A 17,812-nucleotide genomic window follows, 5' to 3' on the forward strand; every position below is an offset into this window, starting at 1 on the left:
GTTCCTTATCTCAGAAGATACATGTAACTTACACTTTGAACAAAATATTTCAAAAGGTACTTAAATTGTTGCACAGACACAATGCAATATGTTCTGCTTACACCGAATATTTCTGTATGCTTACCATTCATTAAGTAAAAATATTCTTAGCTGCATGCACTGTTGCATTTTGAAAATGAGGTCACTGACAATTAAAATATAGTGAAATTTCAATTTTTTATCTTCTCATATGTTAAGTATGCTATCAAAGAATGTTAAATGTATCCTAATACATGTATCCTAATGTCAATCTATCATGATATTCTCAATTTGACCACACTGCATTTGTGAAAATATGCAAAGATTCCATCTATAAGGTATCTATTTTGTACATGATAGCAATGTGAGACTTGCAGACATTAACCATTTATGATAATAATTGCCTAAAAAAGGGTAATTTATAATAATATGGGAAACATTGATGCTGTGCATTAGTTTTATTCAATACATAAATGTAAACTTGAGCAAATAAAAAGTCAAGATAATATAAAGTACTAAAAAAGCTACTGTAGTAAATAATTACAAAGCATATTCATAAACAAACTTGTATGAAAAAATTTTTAGTACTTAGGTCATATATTGGTACAAATTTATTTTAAAAGCAGAAACAAAACTGATACATGTGTCCACACACAACACGCTTAATACAGATTTCACACATAAGTAACAACATTTTACATTTCAGTTCCTCAAATTTTGTTTCCACAGCAGTATTTAGCTTTATTTATAATAGACTTTAATTAATTTATTTTGGATTAGTGTTAAAGTAAAAGGGTAATACATTTCTAGAAACTGAAGCTGTAAAAAAAAAAAAAAAAGTCAAAAGTGAAGCCTTTAAGCCAAAACAATTAGGTGGTAATGCAGTCAAAAATAGTAAGACTGGGATTGCACATGTAAACTTACATGCAATCCCCACCCCCCCAATCATCATGTTTGTTTTAAGTGAAAATGACTAAATCCCAAGAATAATCAAACCAAATCACGTTGCACTACTAGAATACAAGAGAAGTATTCTCATGCTGACAGTTACAATTGTTTAATCTTTATACTAAATTTGCAAGCTTGGAATATTTCTCTCTACCCACTTCAAACTTAATATTCTTAAGTCTGATCATGTTTTCCACTCACACTTTAAAAAATCTTAATCTTGTCATTTCAATTAATATGTTCAATTGATATGTATATGTTTGCGTAACTCATTGACCTAAGGGTTATGTGGCAAAGACTTCTAATGTCAAAGTGATGAATATATCCATGGCATTAATTTAACTTCTACTAAAATAATTTGCTAATATCAAATTATGGAAGACAGTGTAATAGAAAATCAAATAGCGCTTCTTCAAAAAACCTTTGAATGGGGGTTTCATCCTTGCTGTAATTAAGTGGCATAACTACATACCTTTACACAATATACCAATGATTGTCTCCAATGTAAGAGGAAAAACATCATATACATAATATATAAATAAGAATATATCTAATTCTAACCCGTTTTACCTATCCCTTGTATTTTATTTTTAATGTAAAATTAAAACACTACATAGAAGTATTATATAACTCCTTAAAATTCTATTGGTTTTGTTTTGATTTCAAGATGGCATTTTAGTATTGACGAGATTAAAAAGTGCTGGAGTTTATATGCATATTTGATGATTCAGTTTTCCATCAGAACTGATGACTGAATTAGTGCAAAACTTTCACTATGTGCAATTTTATTATATGCCATAGTAGACAATACAACATTCAGCTCTTTTTCAAACTGAATTTATTACCTACACCCAACTCAGTTAACAAAACTAAGAAAACAATGCATAAGAAAACTTTCAGACAATTCAAATAGCATAATTTTGTATAAAATGTATTTACCTTAAAATTCCTTTCTACCTTCACCCCCCCCCCCCCCCCCCCGCTTCAGATTGATAGAAATATGAAATATGCTTCTGGTAATGTAATCCCTACTAAGAGGTATTGCTACTGCAAGACATATGTGAAAGTCAAACATGTTCTACTTGCATGTATTTGGCTATCAGCTTTCCAATGCTTTCTAGGTATCATCTTATTGGTAGTAGGTATGCATGTCCCCTCAAATTTTCAAATAGTTATATAAAAAGTTAGAAAAATATACTCAGTATTTGTTGCATAACCTGCCTATATTAACCCTAACATACATGAATCTTATAAAATGCTTTAGAACTATTTAGTAGCTGCAAAAATACCAATCACTGCACAGCACCTGGTGAAAGGTCTTGATGAGTACATACAATCCCATATCGTGGTCTTGAAGGTATTTTTCTTCAGGTTTACAGCTGAAGAAATACAGCAGTTCATGTATTTTCGCAAGTAAACCTAACACATATTCCATACCATGTTCATAAGAGCTTCCACGGACACACAGACCTTTCTTGCACTCACTCTAAATCCTGAAGAAGAGCTGGTGATGTGAAAAGTAAAAGGATCAACCATGTACGATAGAATGAACTCCACATTTAGTCGTTACCAAGTTATTATTTTGCAAGAAGCTGATAGAATTTTTTTTATTATTATTTTTAATCTTCCTTTAAGGGCAAAACCCATTTCTGATACAATTTCTTGACCATGTGTTTTAGATGTTATCTATGATCCAGTTAAGCGATGATGTCGTGGGTATCACTGTTGGGTCTTTGGCGTATAGTCAGTGGGGGCAGAGGCTTTCCATAGAAATCTGTATAAGAAATGCCAGAAACAAAAACACATTAAACTGTAATTTACCATCTTCCTTGCTTAATAGGCTGCTTAAATAAAGTAAATTCTCATTTTCTTAATAGAAGCTAGGTAGCCTACAAGTTTAGAGCTAATTCCTACAAAGGAACCTTCAAGCATAGTGCTACCGTCTGGAGGTACATTGGCCAAACCAGCATTTAATTACATTTTGTTAGACATGCATCAGCATTTGCAAGATCAAGTCCAGAATAACCTACAAACATACAAACATACAAAATATATGAAACATCCAAAGTGTACAAATAACAATTAAGAAAATGAAGTATAAAAATTTGAATGTTGCTGTAGTAAATAATACATTGCAATAAGCTTTTAAGTGATAGTAACACTAGGCAGCATCTGAAATTTTGGTATTATTTTTGCACGACATCTACCTTGAAAGCCATACTAACTTTCTAGAATAACTACACCATGAAGTTTATGAAGTTTTAGATACAGGTATAGCATCTCTTGTTGCTAATAAAGGAATTCAAAATAGGAAAAATTTTCAAGGAAAAGTTATTACACATACCAGAAGAGAGTAAGTATTATCCTCAAACATTTGCTAGTGATATGAAAGAAAAAAGAAAACAAACATGCAGAGTGGTACACATAATGCATTTCACACACACACAGACCAAAAAAAAAAAAAAAAAAAAGAATATCAAGAAAAATGGTAAGTGGAAGAAGAGAAATCAAGAAAAATTAAAAGCAGCTTTTTGAAGCATTCAAATCTCAATTTCTGTTACATGGACAGTCTCCTCCTCAGCAAAGCTTTGACGATGTGCCATCAAAATTCACATTTAATAAATCCTATTTTTCCAAGAAAAGCTATATTACACTCATTCTACATTGAGAATAACTTGCATTGAAACCGCATTTCTGAGCTAAAGTTAACAAAAGCAAGCAAGTTGGATGTCATTGCTCTTATAAGAATATGTGTACACGTATGTAGGATCACGGTTTAATGTAGGATCACGGTTTAATGTTTAATCAGTAAAATAGTAATAATTTTATACTGTTGTAATCCTTTGACTTCAATGAAGCTAGGTCAATGTTACAGCAGCATGCAAAAAGCAACAGTGCAGCAAATGATTTTAGGGTAAATGAAAACCTGTACAATGGATGCTTTATTAGTCAGCTTCTTGAGGTCTGGCAGACAGCTTTACAACTGGCATACAATTTTAGCTCCTATAATAAGAGAAGTTAATCATTCTTGCAAATGTATTCTCCAGTGACAATAAATAGGCACTTACTAGCAAGTGTTGTGCTAGAATCATTACCATGACTGAAAAAATTGCAGTCTTTAGTGAAAATAATTGTGTAATTAAAGATTTATAGAATTGACAGCCTGTTAACTCTGCCTAAACATCCAACGTAATGTTCTCTGCTAAGAATGACACAAAAATGACTCAATATATGTACTAAATAGCCCTATCACTAACACATTTTTCAGTTTGCACATTAAATCATTAAGACAGATTTACAACTCTAGGAACATCTAGCATTAAAAACCAGACCTTTGCATGTTGTTTTAACCTCACACCACACTAATTTTATGTATTTCAGCAGCAATGTCAGTACAACCTCTCTGTGCTACTTCCAAAAAAAAAAAAAGTTAATACAAAATCAGAGGAATAACTGCTCTCCTAAACTAACAAAGACTTGCATTAGAATGCACATAAATTCTGAGAAATACCTCTTCCTGTGTTTTTTCATGAACTAGTAGAAATCAACATTAGGAAAATGCATATTTGTTTTAAAGCATAAGGGTTTTTTCTTGACTTACATTGAGGAGCTATCAAATGATTAAGTGATGCACTCTTAGATATGGACTCAGAGTACTCCTGAAAATAACCTCTATGCATAAACAAGGCTCCTTAAAATTTTAAAAGCAAACTTTTAGTTAAATACTTGGAAAGGGTAAATAGCTTTTTTCTTTCCTTGCTCCTACGGAGGCAAACAACCTTAGTTGGAACCCTGACACAAGCACCCACTGGAATTACATTTTTTCAGCCTGGTCTATAAGAAGGTAGGTGCTTATTTGCCCCATACACAAAGACTTTACAGACACTTAGCCGTTAACTGTTGGACAAAGCTAGAGAGGTCAACAGAATTCAATATTGCTGGATGAAACGGTTCACTTCTTTTTCCGTCTTAAGGAATCTGAGAATCACAGAGAAGAAAGCTTTACCAAAGCTCCAGATAAAGGAAATAAAAAAACTTGTAAGCTTTAACTGCAAATTGTGCCTTCAAGACACTCATGTTAATTAACATGAAACCAAGCTAGAAGCCTTGGCTCAGTCCCAGATCTACAACATCATTGGCATAAGCAAAACCTGATGGGAAGAGGCCAGTGACTAGGGTGTTAAAACGACGGATGGTTACAGGCTCTTCACAAAGGATGGGCAGGGCAGGAGAGGAGGGGGGATGCCCCCAGAAATGGCAATATTCGAAAAAGATGAAGAAGAGAGGTTAATGAAGAACTTTTCTTTTTTCTTTGTTTAAAAGAAAATGTAAGCAGAAAGTAAAGAATTCTCCACAGCATTTGTTAAAAATAAATTAATTAAAAAATTGAAGCGTCTTTGGAAGAGAATCAGGACAGAGAATCCATTCAAACTCCACATGGGCAGGTTGTTGAAAATTTTCTTTAGTTTTTATCACAAAAAAAAGTGTGACAAGAAATATGGAAATACCTCAATAAGTGTATTTTACTGCTCTACGCTGTTTCTGTCAGTTAACAAAATTCCTGAGAAAGCAAATCTCTGAGAAAAGTGCAGGCAATGTTTTGAATTCATCTGCAAAGCTCTGAGCACTCTAAATTTCTTCTGACCTCAGTGGTTACATCTCTGGTTAACAAATTGTTCTGGCCATGAGATCGTTCCCCTGCCAACATTTACTCTGTCTTTAGATTTCAAAATACTTGAATTATTATCTCTATTTCACAAATAAACTAAATAAGCACAGATCTCAGGTTACTAGCTTACACACCTCTGAGTATGGAATCTAGCTTAAGATTTTTTGTCCTCCTTTTTCTACCCAGGCTCTTACTACAAAATCAGATCAGATTAAAAAAAAAAAAAAATCTCTCTATATATAAAACCCGCTCCCTTTCTTCCCCTCCCTACCTCTTTATCTGGATTTTCTTTCTTGCCTTCTTTTCTCTATACTCCTTAAAAAAAACAAGATAGTTTAATGATTAAAATTTTCTGAAAGACATACTACAAAATACGTTTTACGCACATGAATTACATTCCTGTGAAAAATAAATATATAATTTCAGATACTTTAATTCCTCTTTAGTCAGCTTTTGATTATTTGTGAGTTGATTATCCTTTGGCTGAGAAGCTCACCTGCTGAACTTCTGAAGCAACAATGTCCACATGGTGCTGTCCTACATGAACTTAACCCTGTCTTGATTAATTCAAGGATCACTAGAGCAACATTGAGCTTTCTCTATAAACTCCTGAATTAACGTTCTCTTTGTTCAGTTTGCATAAGCGTGCCCACAGCTTTAGTTTGGTTACCCTCCCCTCGTGCTATTCCAAATGTCTCCATATTCACTTGACTTTTCAAAATTTGAGAAATAAAGATGTAAGGAGAAATGAAGACTTTCTCATCTAAAACTGAGAATGCACAGGTTGCCCAGTCCTTGGAGATATTCAAAAGCCGCCTGGACATGGTCCTGGGCAATCTGCTCTAGGCAGCCCTGCTAGAGCAGTAGGAGTTGACCAAATGACCTCTGTCCCTTCCAGCCTCTGTGATATTAAAAAAAAACATCACCTGTGGTCCTTGAAAAATAAAGTCAATCGTCAATAAAGAGAAAAATCAAGATTCTACCTACTGAACCTTGACATTTCAAGTTACTAAACCTATTTCTCCTACCGGTTTGTGAACTTTCAGGGTCATGGCTCTTCAAAAGTAAAGCACCAGACAGATCCCAAGCTTTCCCCCTGACATCTCTCCTGGCAAACCAATAAGCAAGTTTTAAATTGGAAGTCTCAATTCTGCAATCAAATTTATGTTGGACTTTTCATCAGAGCTGGGACTGCAGTACCTCATTTGGAATTGCTAATGTAATGCAATTAATGCATGGGTGCCCACATGTCCTTAGCTCTCCTCACAAAAAAACAAACAAACAAACAGACAAACACCTCCAAATCCTTGACAAAAAGCTTATAGTCTATGCTTTTTAAACTGTATGTAAATGGAAGCAGTAGGTAGAAGAATGTGTAGACTGTCTCAAGAGGCAACATAAGCTGTCAGATTACACACCACAAATTCAGCTGGAGGTAAACTACAGTTCACAAAACCACAGAAATACACAGGGCCCATTTGGGTTTATCATTGTGAAGTAATTAGCAGTTCCCGATCAGATCGTAAGATCAGTGTGGAAACAATCACACAGCTCAGTGCAGAACCAAATCAATAAGCCCCGCTGGATCTCTGCAGTCCTGCAGAAGTGTTTCTGCAGTATTCTTTCTGCTTAACACCTTAGGGATTTTCCAATATCTAATCTAGGTAACCCAAACCCTGTCCTCAGTGCATCAGATAATGAGGAGCTGTCTACACGTGGACAGCAGAAAAATACCTTGACATCTCTATTTTGGAAGAAGTATGTGTTTGCACACTTAAAGTAACTGATCCTGTTACTCTTTGTCATATGCAACTTTAGTTGCATGCTGCTGAGCAAATAAATAGCTTTCTATATCCCATGTCACTTTAAACTTTGCACAGGAATCTGAGGGAACTTATTCTTTTGGTTAAAAAAAGGAAAGACTTGAAAAATCAAAAAGATGCTTTTTACTAAGCAAAAGAGTTGCTTTTGGTCAAAGAACACTGGCATTAAGAATTAAAAAAAGAATGAAGAATGAAATGAATATAAAAGTGAATGAATTATGGAGAAAGCTTTAAAAAAGGTCAAAACCCAAAATTTTAAATTACCAGCATGATGTGTTTCACCAAGAGGCTCAAGTTTTCGAAGTCTATTAAGTTTGGGAGTTCCCCAGCCAACTAAAGGGAAAAAAAGACAGTCAAGACACATCACTACTGCACTTGATTCTGAGAAAATGTATGGAAGCCATATCCTTTTGGGAAAATTCAAAGCATTTAGAAATGGAAAAGTATGTAATGTATTATACATATATGATGAATATTGATGAAATAGTATTCAAATAAACCAATCTACCCTTAAAAATACTGGTATTTTGACTACTCACTGATGAAAAATTGATTAGTGTCTGACATTTTTGTGCGTGTGAAAATAATAACTTCCCCCCATGGAATGGATCAAATCAATACTCCTGAAACTTCAGACCATGAAGTGCGAAACTGCATCAAAGATTTCTCAGAGAGGAAGGTTCAGTAGCATACCTCTGCATAAAGGCATTTTAGTTTCGCCATTCACAAATTAATATTTTAAATGTTTAAAAAACGCAAATTGAGACATCAATTATTTTGTTTGTTAGTACACTTACCTGGTGGAAGAGATGGTGGTGGTGTAGGATTTTTGGGAACAGTATCTTCTGCATTAATGGGTTCCACTCTGTGGCCCCTTTTTAATTTTGTTTTTCTATTTTTCTTCTTATTGTTATCTATATCAAGCAGAAATAAAGCATTACATACCATACAATGATATTCAAAGAATATGTTAAATCATCTTTTAATACAATTGGTAGGGTGAGATGCATCAGCATTTTCACTCTAGACTTGCACAATACAACAAAAGCTTGTGAAACGTACAATGTTCACAGCATGCTTTGCTATAGAGAACAAAATGTAAGCATAAAATATATGGAAACTTTACATTTTAGTAAGTTCAACTTAACTTGGTACTGATGGCAATTTGATCACATATTTGATTATAATAAAAAAATCCAATTTCAGCTAAACCAACAAATTCACAGTTCTTAAAAATAGTGTTTTTTTTCAATACAATAACCTAATGGTGCATTTGTATGTTTTCAACAGATTTAATTGCCATGTGGTGTCCTGAAAAGTTATGCAGACACAGGGAAGAATTACATGAGAAGTAACATTAAATGAAACATTAATAGGAAGCAGCATTACCTGAGTCATGCCTTTCTGAGGCTTGCTGCTCGTTTTCTTCATGCTGCAAATGCTCTGTAGCTGTAGAATTGCATGTTTCTAGTCTACTGTCATTTGTTTTTTGGCTACTGCTACTGGATAGTTGCTGCGCATCCATTTGTTCCTGCTCTGTTTGAGATTTTGAGACAACAGTAGCCTTTTCAGTCTCCAACCTTAGCCGCTTCTTTTCCATTTGTTTTTCATTCTAATGAGAATAATAATATATGTTTACGTTTGTTTGCTTGTTTTTTTTTTTTTTACAACTTCTAATGGAGTAAACTAATAATAAAAGGATTTTTTTTAATAAAAGGCTATTTTAAAATCAGAATATGCCTATATGCCTACTATCCTTTTTTTTTTCTTTAAATGTTTCACATGAAGAAACTAACATTTCCAATATACCGTCCAGTGGGGCACAAGAAAAAAAAAAGATATAGAGATTAACAGCAGAAGAAATATCTTTGGATTTATATATTGACATTCACTTACATATGATTGACAGAGCTTTACAGTCTTGCTTTTTTGCCTTTTTTTGGGGGGGGGGGGAGGGGGGGCGAGGGGAGGGGGGGGGTATACGAGGAAAAAAATCATGCTGGATATATAAACAACATGAACAGTCCTAAGCAAAACCTTTTCTACTATCCTAGTTTTCAACAGAAAAGAAAACAACAAGTTATGCTCACAAATCTAAACAGTTGATGTAGGCAGGAAGATTTTGTGTGACCCACTATAGATCTCAAATACTTTAGAAGATATTGGTAGACCATGAATATTTTCCACTCCTGAATATCCAATAGTTTAACTGGCAAATATTTTCAATCATTTGGTTATAATACCTTTATTTTACTTTGTCTACAATTTTTTCCCCTGAATCAACGACAGGTGATTTTCATAACATGAAAGCACTGATTCAATGCACACAAAACAAGACTGAAGATTAAAAAAAAGTATTGTATGTACAGACTTAAAACAATTCTTTCAAAGGAACCATTTTTCTTATTACCTCTCAGACATTTGTTAGTAGTAGGTCTAAAATGATCCAGATTTCCACATATTCTCATACCTCAGAGATTACGGCTGCTATAGGCTGGAAGGGATTTTCAGAGTTCCCAGGCTCAGGATCCTCATCATCAGGTACACTTCTTCCTTCTTCTCTTTCCCTTTTTTACAGTTTTGTTGTTTAGCGTGTTTTGCGAGTGGAGGGAGGAAGATGAACAAAGAATTATGAATAAGACACACTATAAATTTTACTTAATAGAGAACAGTCGTTAGGTCATCTAGCTCATCCTCTAATTTATGCCAGCTGATTTTTACAGTATGCTTCTGTATTTTGAAAGACTTTTGTCGAATACCACAACAACAGGCTGACCTCAATAAAGCACAAGTACACGTTACGTCAGTGGTAGAAACACATGCTTCTTTATGGCAAAAGATTACAGAAAGTGGAAGCAGTTTCTAAGGACCAGATATGTGACAGAATGCTTCTGTAACTGGAAGGTATTGATTGTTCAACAGCGTGCTGAAATATTCTCACTGGTAATCTTTTGTAACAATTATTTCTAGGTATTCAACTTTAAAAAGAAACTACACTGTCAGAAACCATACTATCTGAAACATCACCTTCAATTTTTAATACACCTCCATTTCTCGTAATTCTAGATACATCTTAATATATGGAAGGAAGAACAGGTGACAAGCTATTCAGTATATATAGGAACAGTTAGGGAATCTTACTTGTTCCAATGACTCAGAAACGTTCAGAAAGATGCATGCTACTCAGTACACTGTTATTGCAACAGCACCAGCTATTTTGTATGCACTAGATCTCTATGCAATGAATATTCGATTACCATGAATTAAATAATATATTATTAATATACTACGTTGAAACACTTTTCATCAATAGATCTAATGTTACTTACACACAGGAAGTCACTGTTACACAAATTTTACAACTGCAAATGCTGAGAAAGGAAGTAATGCTGTTGTTCAGAGGCACAGATGCGAATGGAACTGAGCTGATCTACCCATGAAACGATGCAGCTTGGAAGAAAAGGCCAATGCTATTTTAAAATTTACTTGCACTACTTCTGTCTCATTTTCCATTTCGAACAAGATGATTGCTACTAACACTGTAGGACATTGTGGAGGAAATGCACTTTGAGAAAATATTCAGGGAAGCAAATCTGAACAAAATAGAGCAGTCTGGGGAATTATTAGAACATAGAATGAAACAGAATTCTACTTGAATCAAGAATAGCCTGTTTCTTACAGTAAGAAATTGATTTGATATAAACAGCAAAATGCCATCTCTTAAACCTGAGCCAATCCCTCAGCTACACGATAAAACATCAGAAATTACTAGTTAGCTTCCTTCTAAGACACAACGAGTTAGGCAACAATTTAAACCTTTAATCCAGATCCAACCATTCCTCCAGTGAACAAACACTGTCAAGATCACTCTGATCAGTAACAGAATATATGGAAAATGCCCATGTTATCACACTCCCTTTGAGACATTTTCCACAGTCAGCCCTCCTCTATCTCCCAACATGGCATAAAGCCAACATGGTCAGAGGGCTTTGTCTATGCAGACATCTGGCAAGCTAACAGCATGTGCATTTTTATATGTTTGTAAAACATATATTAAGACTGTGACAAACTCCAGGTGTTTAAAACATATTCATCTCAATTGCAGTGTCTAAGTTATTTACTTTACTGGAGTATAACAAATCAATAAGAGCACAAGCCAAGATACTCCCCAGTAACTTCACAATCACTTCTCAGTAACTGAGACTTGCAGGTCTCTGCATGTATAGGGCAGACAGTGAAAAAGGGGTGCTTGGAAGATTTCGTAATAATGCTCCAGTAAAATGATTCACAACAGTCTCTAATAGGAACCCTTGTAGGTTGCAGAGCCACAAGGGCTCTAAATCAATCACAAGTCCCTGGTTCCCCTGCATCAAAGTAAGTCCCTCCATATCTCACCTGCTGGATAACCTGGTTTATCAAGCATTCTGTTGGGTAAATTTTCACATTTACTCTTCGATATTCACGTGTGGATTACAAAGTCTTATTTAAGTTAATAAAAGTTTATTTTAGGACACACTTGAAGGAATATTAAAAATAAACGACAAGTTTTTTTTTTTAGGTTAGCCTCCTATGAAGTTATACCAGCAAGACTAAATTTATTCCACAACTGTCTTACAATTCTCACTCACAAACTCATAGTGTATCTTCAGCACAGTTAAAAAAAAAATAATAATAATAATAAAGGGAGTGAACCAAGCAAAAACTTGCAGGTCTTAAAGAAAAGCGTTAGCATTCAGGTCACTACTTCTAATATGAAGGCTCTTGGCTTGTAAGCCAAATCAATCGTAACAGGGTTCCCACAAGCTTTATGTACAAGAATGAATCAAGCATCTAAGCGAGAGAGGGAAGGAGGAAAGTGAGGTAGGGGAAATTACAGAGAGAATACCTTTCTTCACGTATCCTTCTCACTCGCTCAGCTCGTTCTTGTTTCTTTTGTTCTTCATATGCTCTTTGTTCTGTAGTGTCTCTTTGGATGCGCTCATTTAAGGCATCAAAATCTTTTGCTATGATATGTAGAAGCCAATACAAACCCTTTTTTATTGATTTATCAATTTTTTTCCCACAGCCCATGACAGCCGAGCAAGGTTCCTGTAAATACAAGGAAGAGAAATGGGGAAAATTATTTGCAGTTCTGATCACATTACTTAACCAAAAACAACAGCTCAGCCAAACAACAATATTATGCATCTCAACTAGAATGAAACTTTTTTTTTACGATATTCTCATCAGCAAGCAAGAGAAACACCGTTAGGCAAATCTGTTGGAAGATGGGTGCAAAACATTGCTAAATTAGTTTGGAATACTTTATCTAGCTTGGATGAAACACTTGAAGGAAGGCGTAGCTTGACTGGAAGGTATCAAGACGAACAGAAAAATAAAAAATCTGATTATGAAAACACATCTGGTAAGAAAACACTAAAGAAACAGGAGTGGTTTCTCCCTCGAGAAGAAAAAACTTCAAACTTATAATAATAACCCTCAAGAAATGGGATTAATTGCAAATAGGAAAAGAGTAATTTGTTCTTCGTGTTCATAGTCAGGAATACAAGTATAATGGGCTCTAATTGGAACCAAAGAGACATGCCTTGATTCAAGTTTAGAGCATGGAAAAGGACTAGCAGACCTTTCTAGATCTCTTCCGAACTGTTTTCCAGAATCTTCTGGAACCCTGTATGGGTCTTGAACTCAATTAAAAGCTATTGCATATTTCAAGCTGTTTATTTGAAAAGAACAAATGTTTCATACGGATTGTATGATTTGATTGATTTGGGATTTATGTTCATGATTTATTTATTTTTTTTAATTTTTCTTCCTTCTCAGCTCAGACCACCTAAAAATTCCCTGTATTCTATCTTCAGTTACAAGCACTTAAATTACACCATAGCCAGATAAGGTATGGACAATTTGAAACAGAAAAAAAGTAATTTTGACCTGTTGTGTCCCCCCTAGAGTGCCAAACATTGCTTGCATTTTAATACATTCCAACACTGTCTAAATTAAGGTTCAAGCATCAGTGTTATTCACCTTACAACCCTACAGTATTCTCTAGCAGAACCTAATCAGGGAGAAGATGTATAGGCAATAATACCTTGTTTCTCTGAGAAAACTAAACTTGTTTATCTGAGAAAACTAAGATAATGGACAGCACTGGGGCAATTTTATTCTAGGTTTGCACAAAGGTTATTGTTGCTGTAGTTCAGATATAAAATATAGAAGTTTAGAAATATAGAAAGTATATAAATATTTTTAAAAAAGGAAAAGATAAAGGTCATTCTGACTAACACTGTGTGACAGTAAGAAAATGATTCCACTTGTTTTAATATTTTTGCAGGGAATTAAAAAAACAGAAGAAAACCAATTAAAATAGTAAGATCAAACAAAAATATGGCCTAATTTTATTTATATCTTTTAAAAATTCCTCTTTAAATTCATCCCATAAGTCATCATATTGAAAGACCATAGGATCAGGTTTATCTTGAATTAAACTTGTAAAAAAAAAAACAAAAAAACTCCCCTTCATACTTTGTAAAGAAGTATGCAAGACTCTCAACAACTGCTTTCAGCTAAGATGCCAGAGTACGCAATCTAGTTTCTTTGTTGACTACATTGAGATAAAAATGGAGAATGAGAACAGCACTGTGATGAAATATCATAAATTACATAATTCTAAAGTATTGGAAAAACATTAGAATCGTTCAGGCCTTTTTTTTTTTATTGATAGTGCTTTGCAAGAAAATATTTTTGCCACAGAAATCCCTCATGAAAAAAAAGTGAGATTTTTTTTTTTTTAATGATTGCTGTATATGCCTATTGCAAAGTCCACTGACTGAAGAAAAGCCCTCAAAGAGTCATGACATAATGAATACAGCTCTGGCCCTGCTATAACCAAACTTTCTAGAGAAAATGTTTTCTGTATTTTCCTACGAGTTTTCTAACCCTCCCTTGGGAATTAAGAGGCTTTTTTTTTTTTTTTTAAACTTCAAAACTCAAATACCAGATGGAATAGTTTTGCAAAATTGTCTTCAACTGGTGTTTAATAGTCTCAGCATAATTCAGATCATCTTTTAAAATATTTATTGTTTCAATTAGAAAAAGATGAGGAAGCTCAAGCCCACAAATAGTTCAATTAGCAGACTTGTTGATTAAAACAAAGGCTGAAAGAAAACTTGAAGCACTGTTGATTTGGATAAGTTATCCAAAATTCTGACCTATATTAAGTATCCTTTATGGAGTCTTTTGTCGTCTTTTTAAATAAATATTTTAAGGATTTTTTTTTTTTTTTTAAACATGACACTGACCACTACACCTGAAATGTGGTTATTTTAAGACAGATGTTAACCTGATCTTACTGTGACTACTGGACTAGGAATTAGATTAAATACCTACTCTTTGTCAGATGGTAGCTCAGACTAAATGGTAGTTCTAGCTATCAACAGAAAGGAGACAAATATCATATCTGAACAGTGGTTCTTCCTGAATGTCGACATCAGCAAATTTCATTTCCTACTTTTTTTTTAAAAAGGTGGAATATTAAACTTGCTGTATTAGCTGAAAAAGTTTTAATCCACATTGGTACGTAACTATTTGTATGTGGTTTCAGAGTGGACCAGGAAGTATACTCTGAGGGCCATTATATAGATTTCTTTAACAGATCCAGAAACCAAGTGTCAAGGTGAACAGTAGATCTACTTGCAAAACATACGCACCTACTGCATCTTTGCTGGAATTGCAGTGTTCCAGATTGGTTTTATGCTATATGGCATAATCCTCTACCTCTTGGCAAGCGTTACGTATGTATAAGAAAATGAAACATCTTAAAAAATACTTACAATTTGACATAGACACTTGTGTTCATTGACAAGCTTTTCCAGAGATAAGGACTCGATTACATCTGCTTCTGACAGAGCTCCTTCTCTGTCCTGCTTATTTGCCAGCCTAAAGAAAAAAAAATCAAAAGAAAAGAAACACTTAGCACCCTGACACATAAAGAGATCAGATCTCCAAAACTGTATTTTTGACAGAAGTAGGAAAATGAAGAAAATAAAGAGAAAACGCCTTGCTCCAGTCTTATTTCTTAGCTTTTCTTTCAACTTAATAAACAATATGCTAGTCCATATACCATTTTCATCAGAGATACTAATATCAAGTAATTATTATGCACCCGTAGACAAAGCAATTTTATTTTACATCTAAGAAGACAGAGGTAAAAGATTGTACTGCTCTACACCCAAAGCTACCCAGTACAACCTGGTGGAGTATATGGATCAAAGTTCAGAACATCATAGCTTCCCAAACCATGTGCATTTCCCTACATAACACTGCTCCATGATCATCTCAGGTCTGTGTACTCTCTAGAATCTTTCTCTGCTGCCAGTTTGGTATGTAGTGTTTTAAATCTGCCCTTCATCGAATGTGCCCTTCATAAGTAAAACTCAGAACTTGCAGGAATGGCTCTAAAAGACATTCTTTATTATTGCATGGAGAGAAGAAAAGGAAGGTATATGAAACACATAGCTTGTAAAATAAGTCTTCTGTATGATAAAGTGACATTATTGTCTTACTTCTTAGAAATATGGTAGCAATGAGGACTCCAGAATACAAACATCTCCTTAATTTTGGGGAGATTATTGTTCTAGATAACACTTGTCTTCCACATACTCCATAACTGTATCCAACACTATTGCCAGTAACATGTGTTTTGTAGATGGTACAAAACCAATCTGCCTCATCACCCAAACGAGTGTTATTCATCATTTCACACTCAAATACGTACATAGATCTGAAAACAGAGGATATTATGTTCCTTTCAACACTGTTATCCATAACTATTAAAAAGAGTGCTGTCCGGAGTAATAAACATCCCAATATTTAAATTCTTCACCTCAGTAAACTTGTGGTGATACCATAGTACAACCATAAAAACTTGAGTTGCTTCCTCAAGTCTAATTTTTGAATGTTTCACTGGCAACTCCTTTGTATGATATCAAACTGGTAAAGCTTCTGATCTAACGCCCTAATAGGTGCATCACAAACTACATGTAAGGAAAAGTACAACTGCCAAAACCGCTATAGAACTGTGTCTCGCAGAACGGTGAAATCTTGCCCCTGATGGGGATTTCTCTCAGCTGTCCAAGTAATAATTTTCATGAAACACAGAGGACTCGACAGTCCCTAAGAAATCAATTCGTTGATTACAATAGCCTAAAATCGGTAAACATTCAAGAAGGTACGAAGGACTATATGCATTAGGATTGTGTATGCCTCATTTCTTTAGGAAAAATAAAGAGGCTAAAATCTCCTCAGTCATTCTCCAGCAACATGCATTCATCCTAATAAATGTATTCTATACCTGTAGATTTCAAATTCAACAGAAAAGGATAAAGTTGTTAGAAGCAAAAGACAGGTCTACATGAAAAAATGTGTAGAAAAATGTTAACAAGATAACTAACTTCACCTAAGCATATAGGAACACGTTAGCCAAGCAGACATATTCCCCTCGAACAAATTTTAAAAAGCAAACTTGCACTCACAATTGGTGAATGATTTTCTGAGTTCACGTGTAAGCAGATGTTAATAACAAATCAGCAAGTTTAGATAGAAATCAAAAGAATACTTTTATACAAACAAAGGCAACAAAAAAGAGACAAACACATACGAAATATTTTATGTTCATGAGGAGCTAAGAGTTTTATAAGAAATAAACAAAACTTCACAAGAGGAGTCAAGTCCAGGTGTTGATTCCATCCTTCAGAAAAACAGTTGGTGACAACAGGATATATAGTCGTTCCTTTCTCATTAACTGCTTTTAATTAAAAGCTAGTATGGTAAATCTCCAGGAACCGTGAAAAGGCATTAAATAATATTTCATCAACAATATAATATTCCTGTTCAAAGTTATTATTTGCCAGCATGTAAACTAGTACTGTTTGTGTCGAACAAATGTAGACCATTTTGGAATATAAGCACAAAATGCAATCTGATTTTGCTTTCTACAATAGTTGTAATACTTTCTACAATAGTCATAATCCAAATTAAGTACAAAAGTTGTGAAGAGAAGTATTGCATAGCATTAGGGAACCTAAAGATTGCACTGACTTCTCTCTAGTAAAGCAATTCAAGTAAGCTCATGTTCAGAAATTAAGCAACTGTTCCATTGCAAAAGAACTCTGATTCAAATTTCAGGATAAAATCACAAATCATTTGGTTTCCATAAATGCAATGGAAGATTGTTTTAGAACCAGACCTCATAGTTTTTCTTCTGAAATCTCAAGTCATTGTCACCAACTCAAATGGCTTTTAGGGACTGTTCAACCAAGGCTAATACTTCGGATTTATCATACTTCTTGCAGGGAGG

General features: G+C 34.3%; 1 protein-coding gene across 5 annotated transcripts in view; it reads right to left on the reverse strand.

Moving 5' to 3' along the window:
* Positions 1-461: 461 nt before the first annotated feature.
* The window catches only part of ARL13B (ARF like GTPase 13B), a 50,698-nt gene continuing 33,347 nt past the window's right edge, over positions 462-17,812 (reverse strand). For 3 of the 5 annotated variants that reach the window (XM_083824132.1, XM_083824133.1, XM_083824136.1), the window contains 7 exons: positions 15,288-15,393; positions 12,344-12,546; positions 9,929-10,025; positions 8,848-9,070; positions 8,256-8,372; positions 7,723-7,791; positions 462-2,740 (listed from right to left, as the gene is read on the reverse strand). In XM_083824132.1, the coding sequence (XP_083680258.1) occupies positions 2,664-2,740; positions 7,723-7,791; positions 8,256-8,372; positions 8,848-9,070; positions 9,929-10,025; positions 12,344-12,546; positions 15,288-15,393 (892 nt within the window). In that variant the 3' untranslated portion in view covers positions 462-2,663. Of the gene's footprint in view, positions 2,741-5,906; positions 5,951-7,722; positions 7,792-8,255; positions 8,373-8,847; positions 9,071-9,928; positions 10,026-12,343; positions 12,547-15,287; positions 15,394-17,812 lie in introns of all 5 variants that reach the window. The other 2 variants (XM_083824134.1, XM_083824135.1) reach the window with 2 other exon arrangements.

Source organism: Anser anser (assembly GCF_964211835.1).
Source record: "Anser anser genome assembly, chromosome: 1".
In the NCBI taxonomy this organism is placed as follows: Eukaryota; Metazoa; Chordata; class Aves; order Anseriformes; family Anatidae; genus Anser; species Anser anser.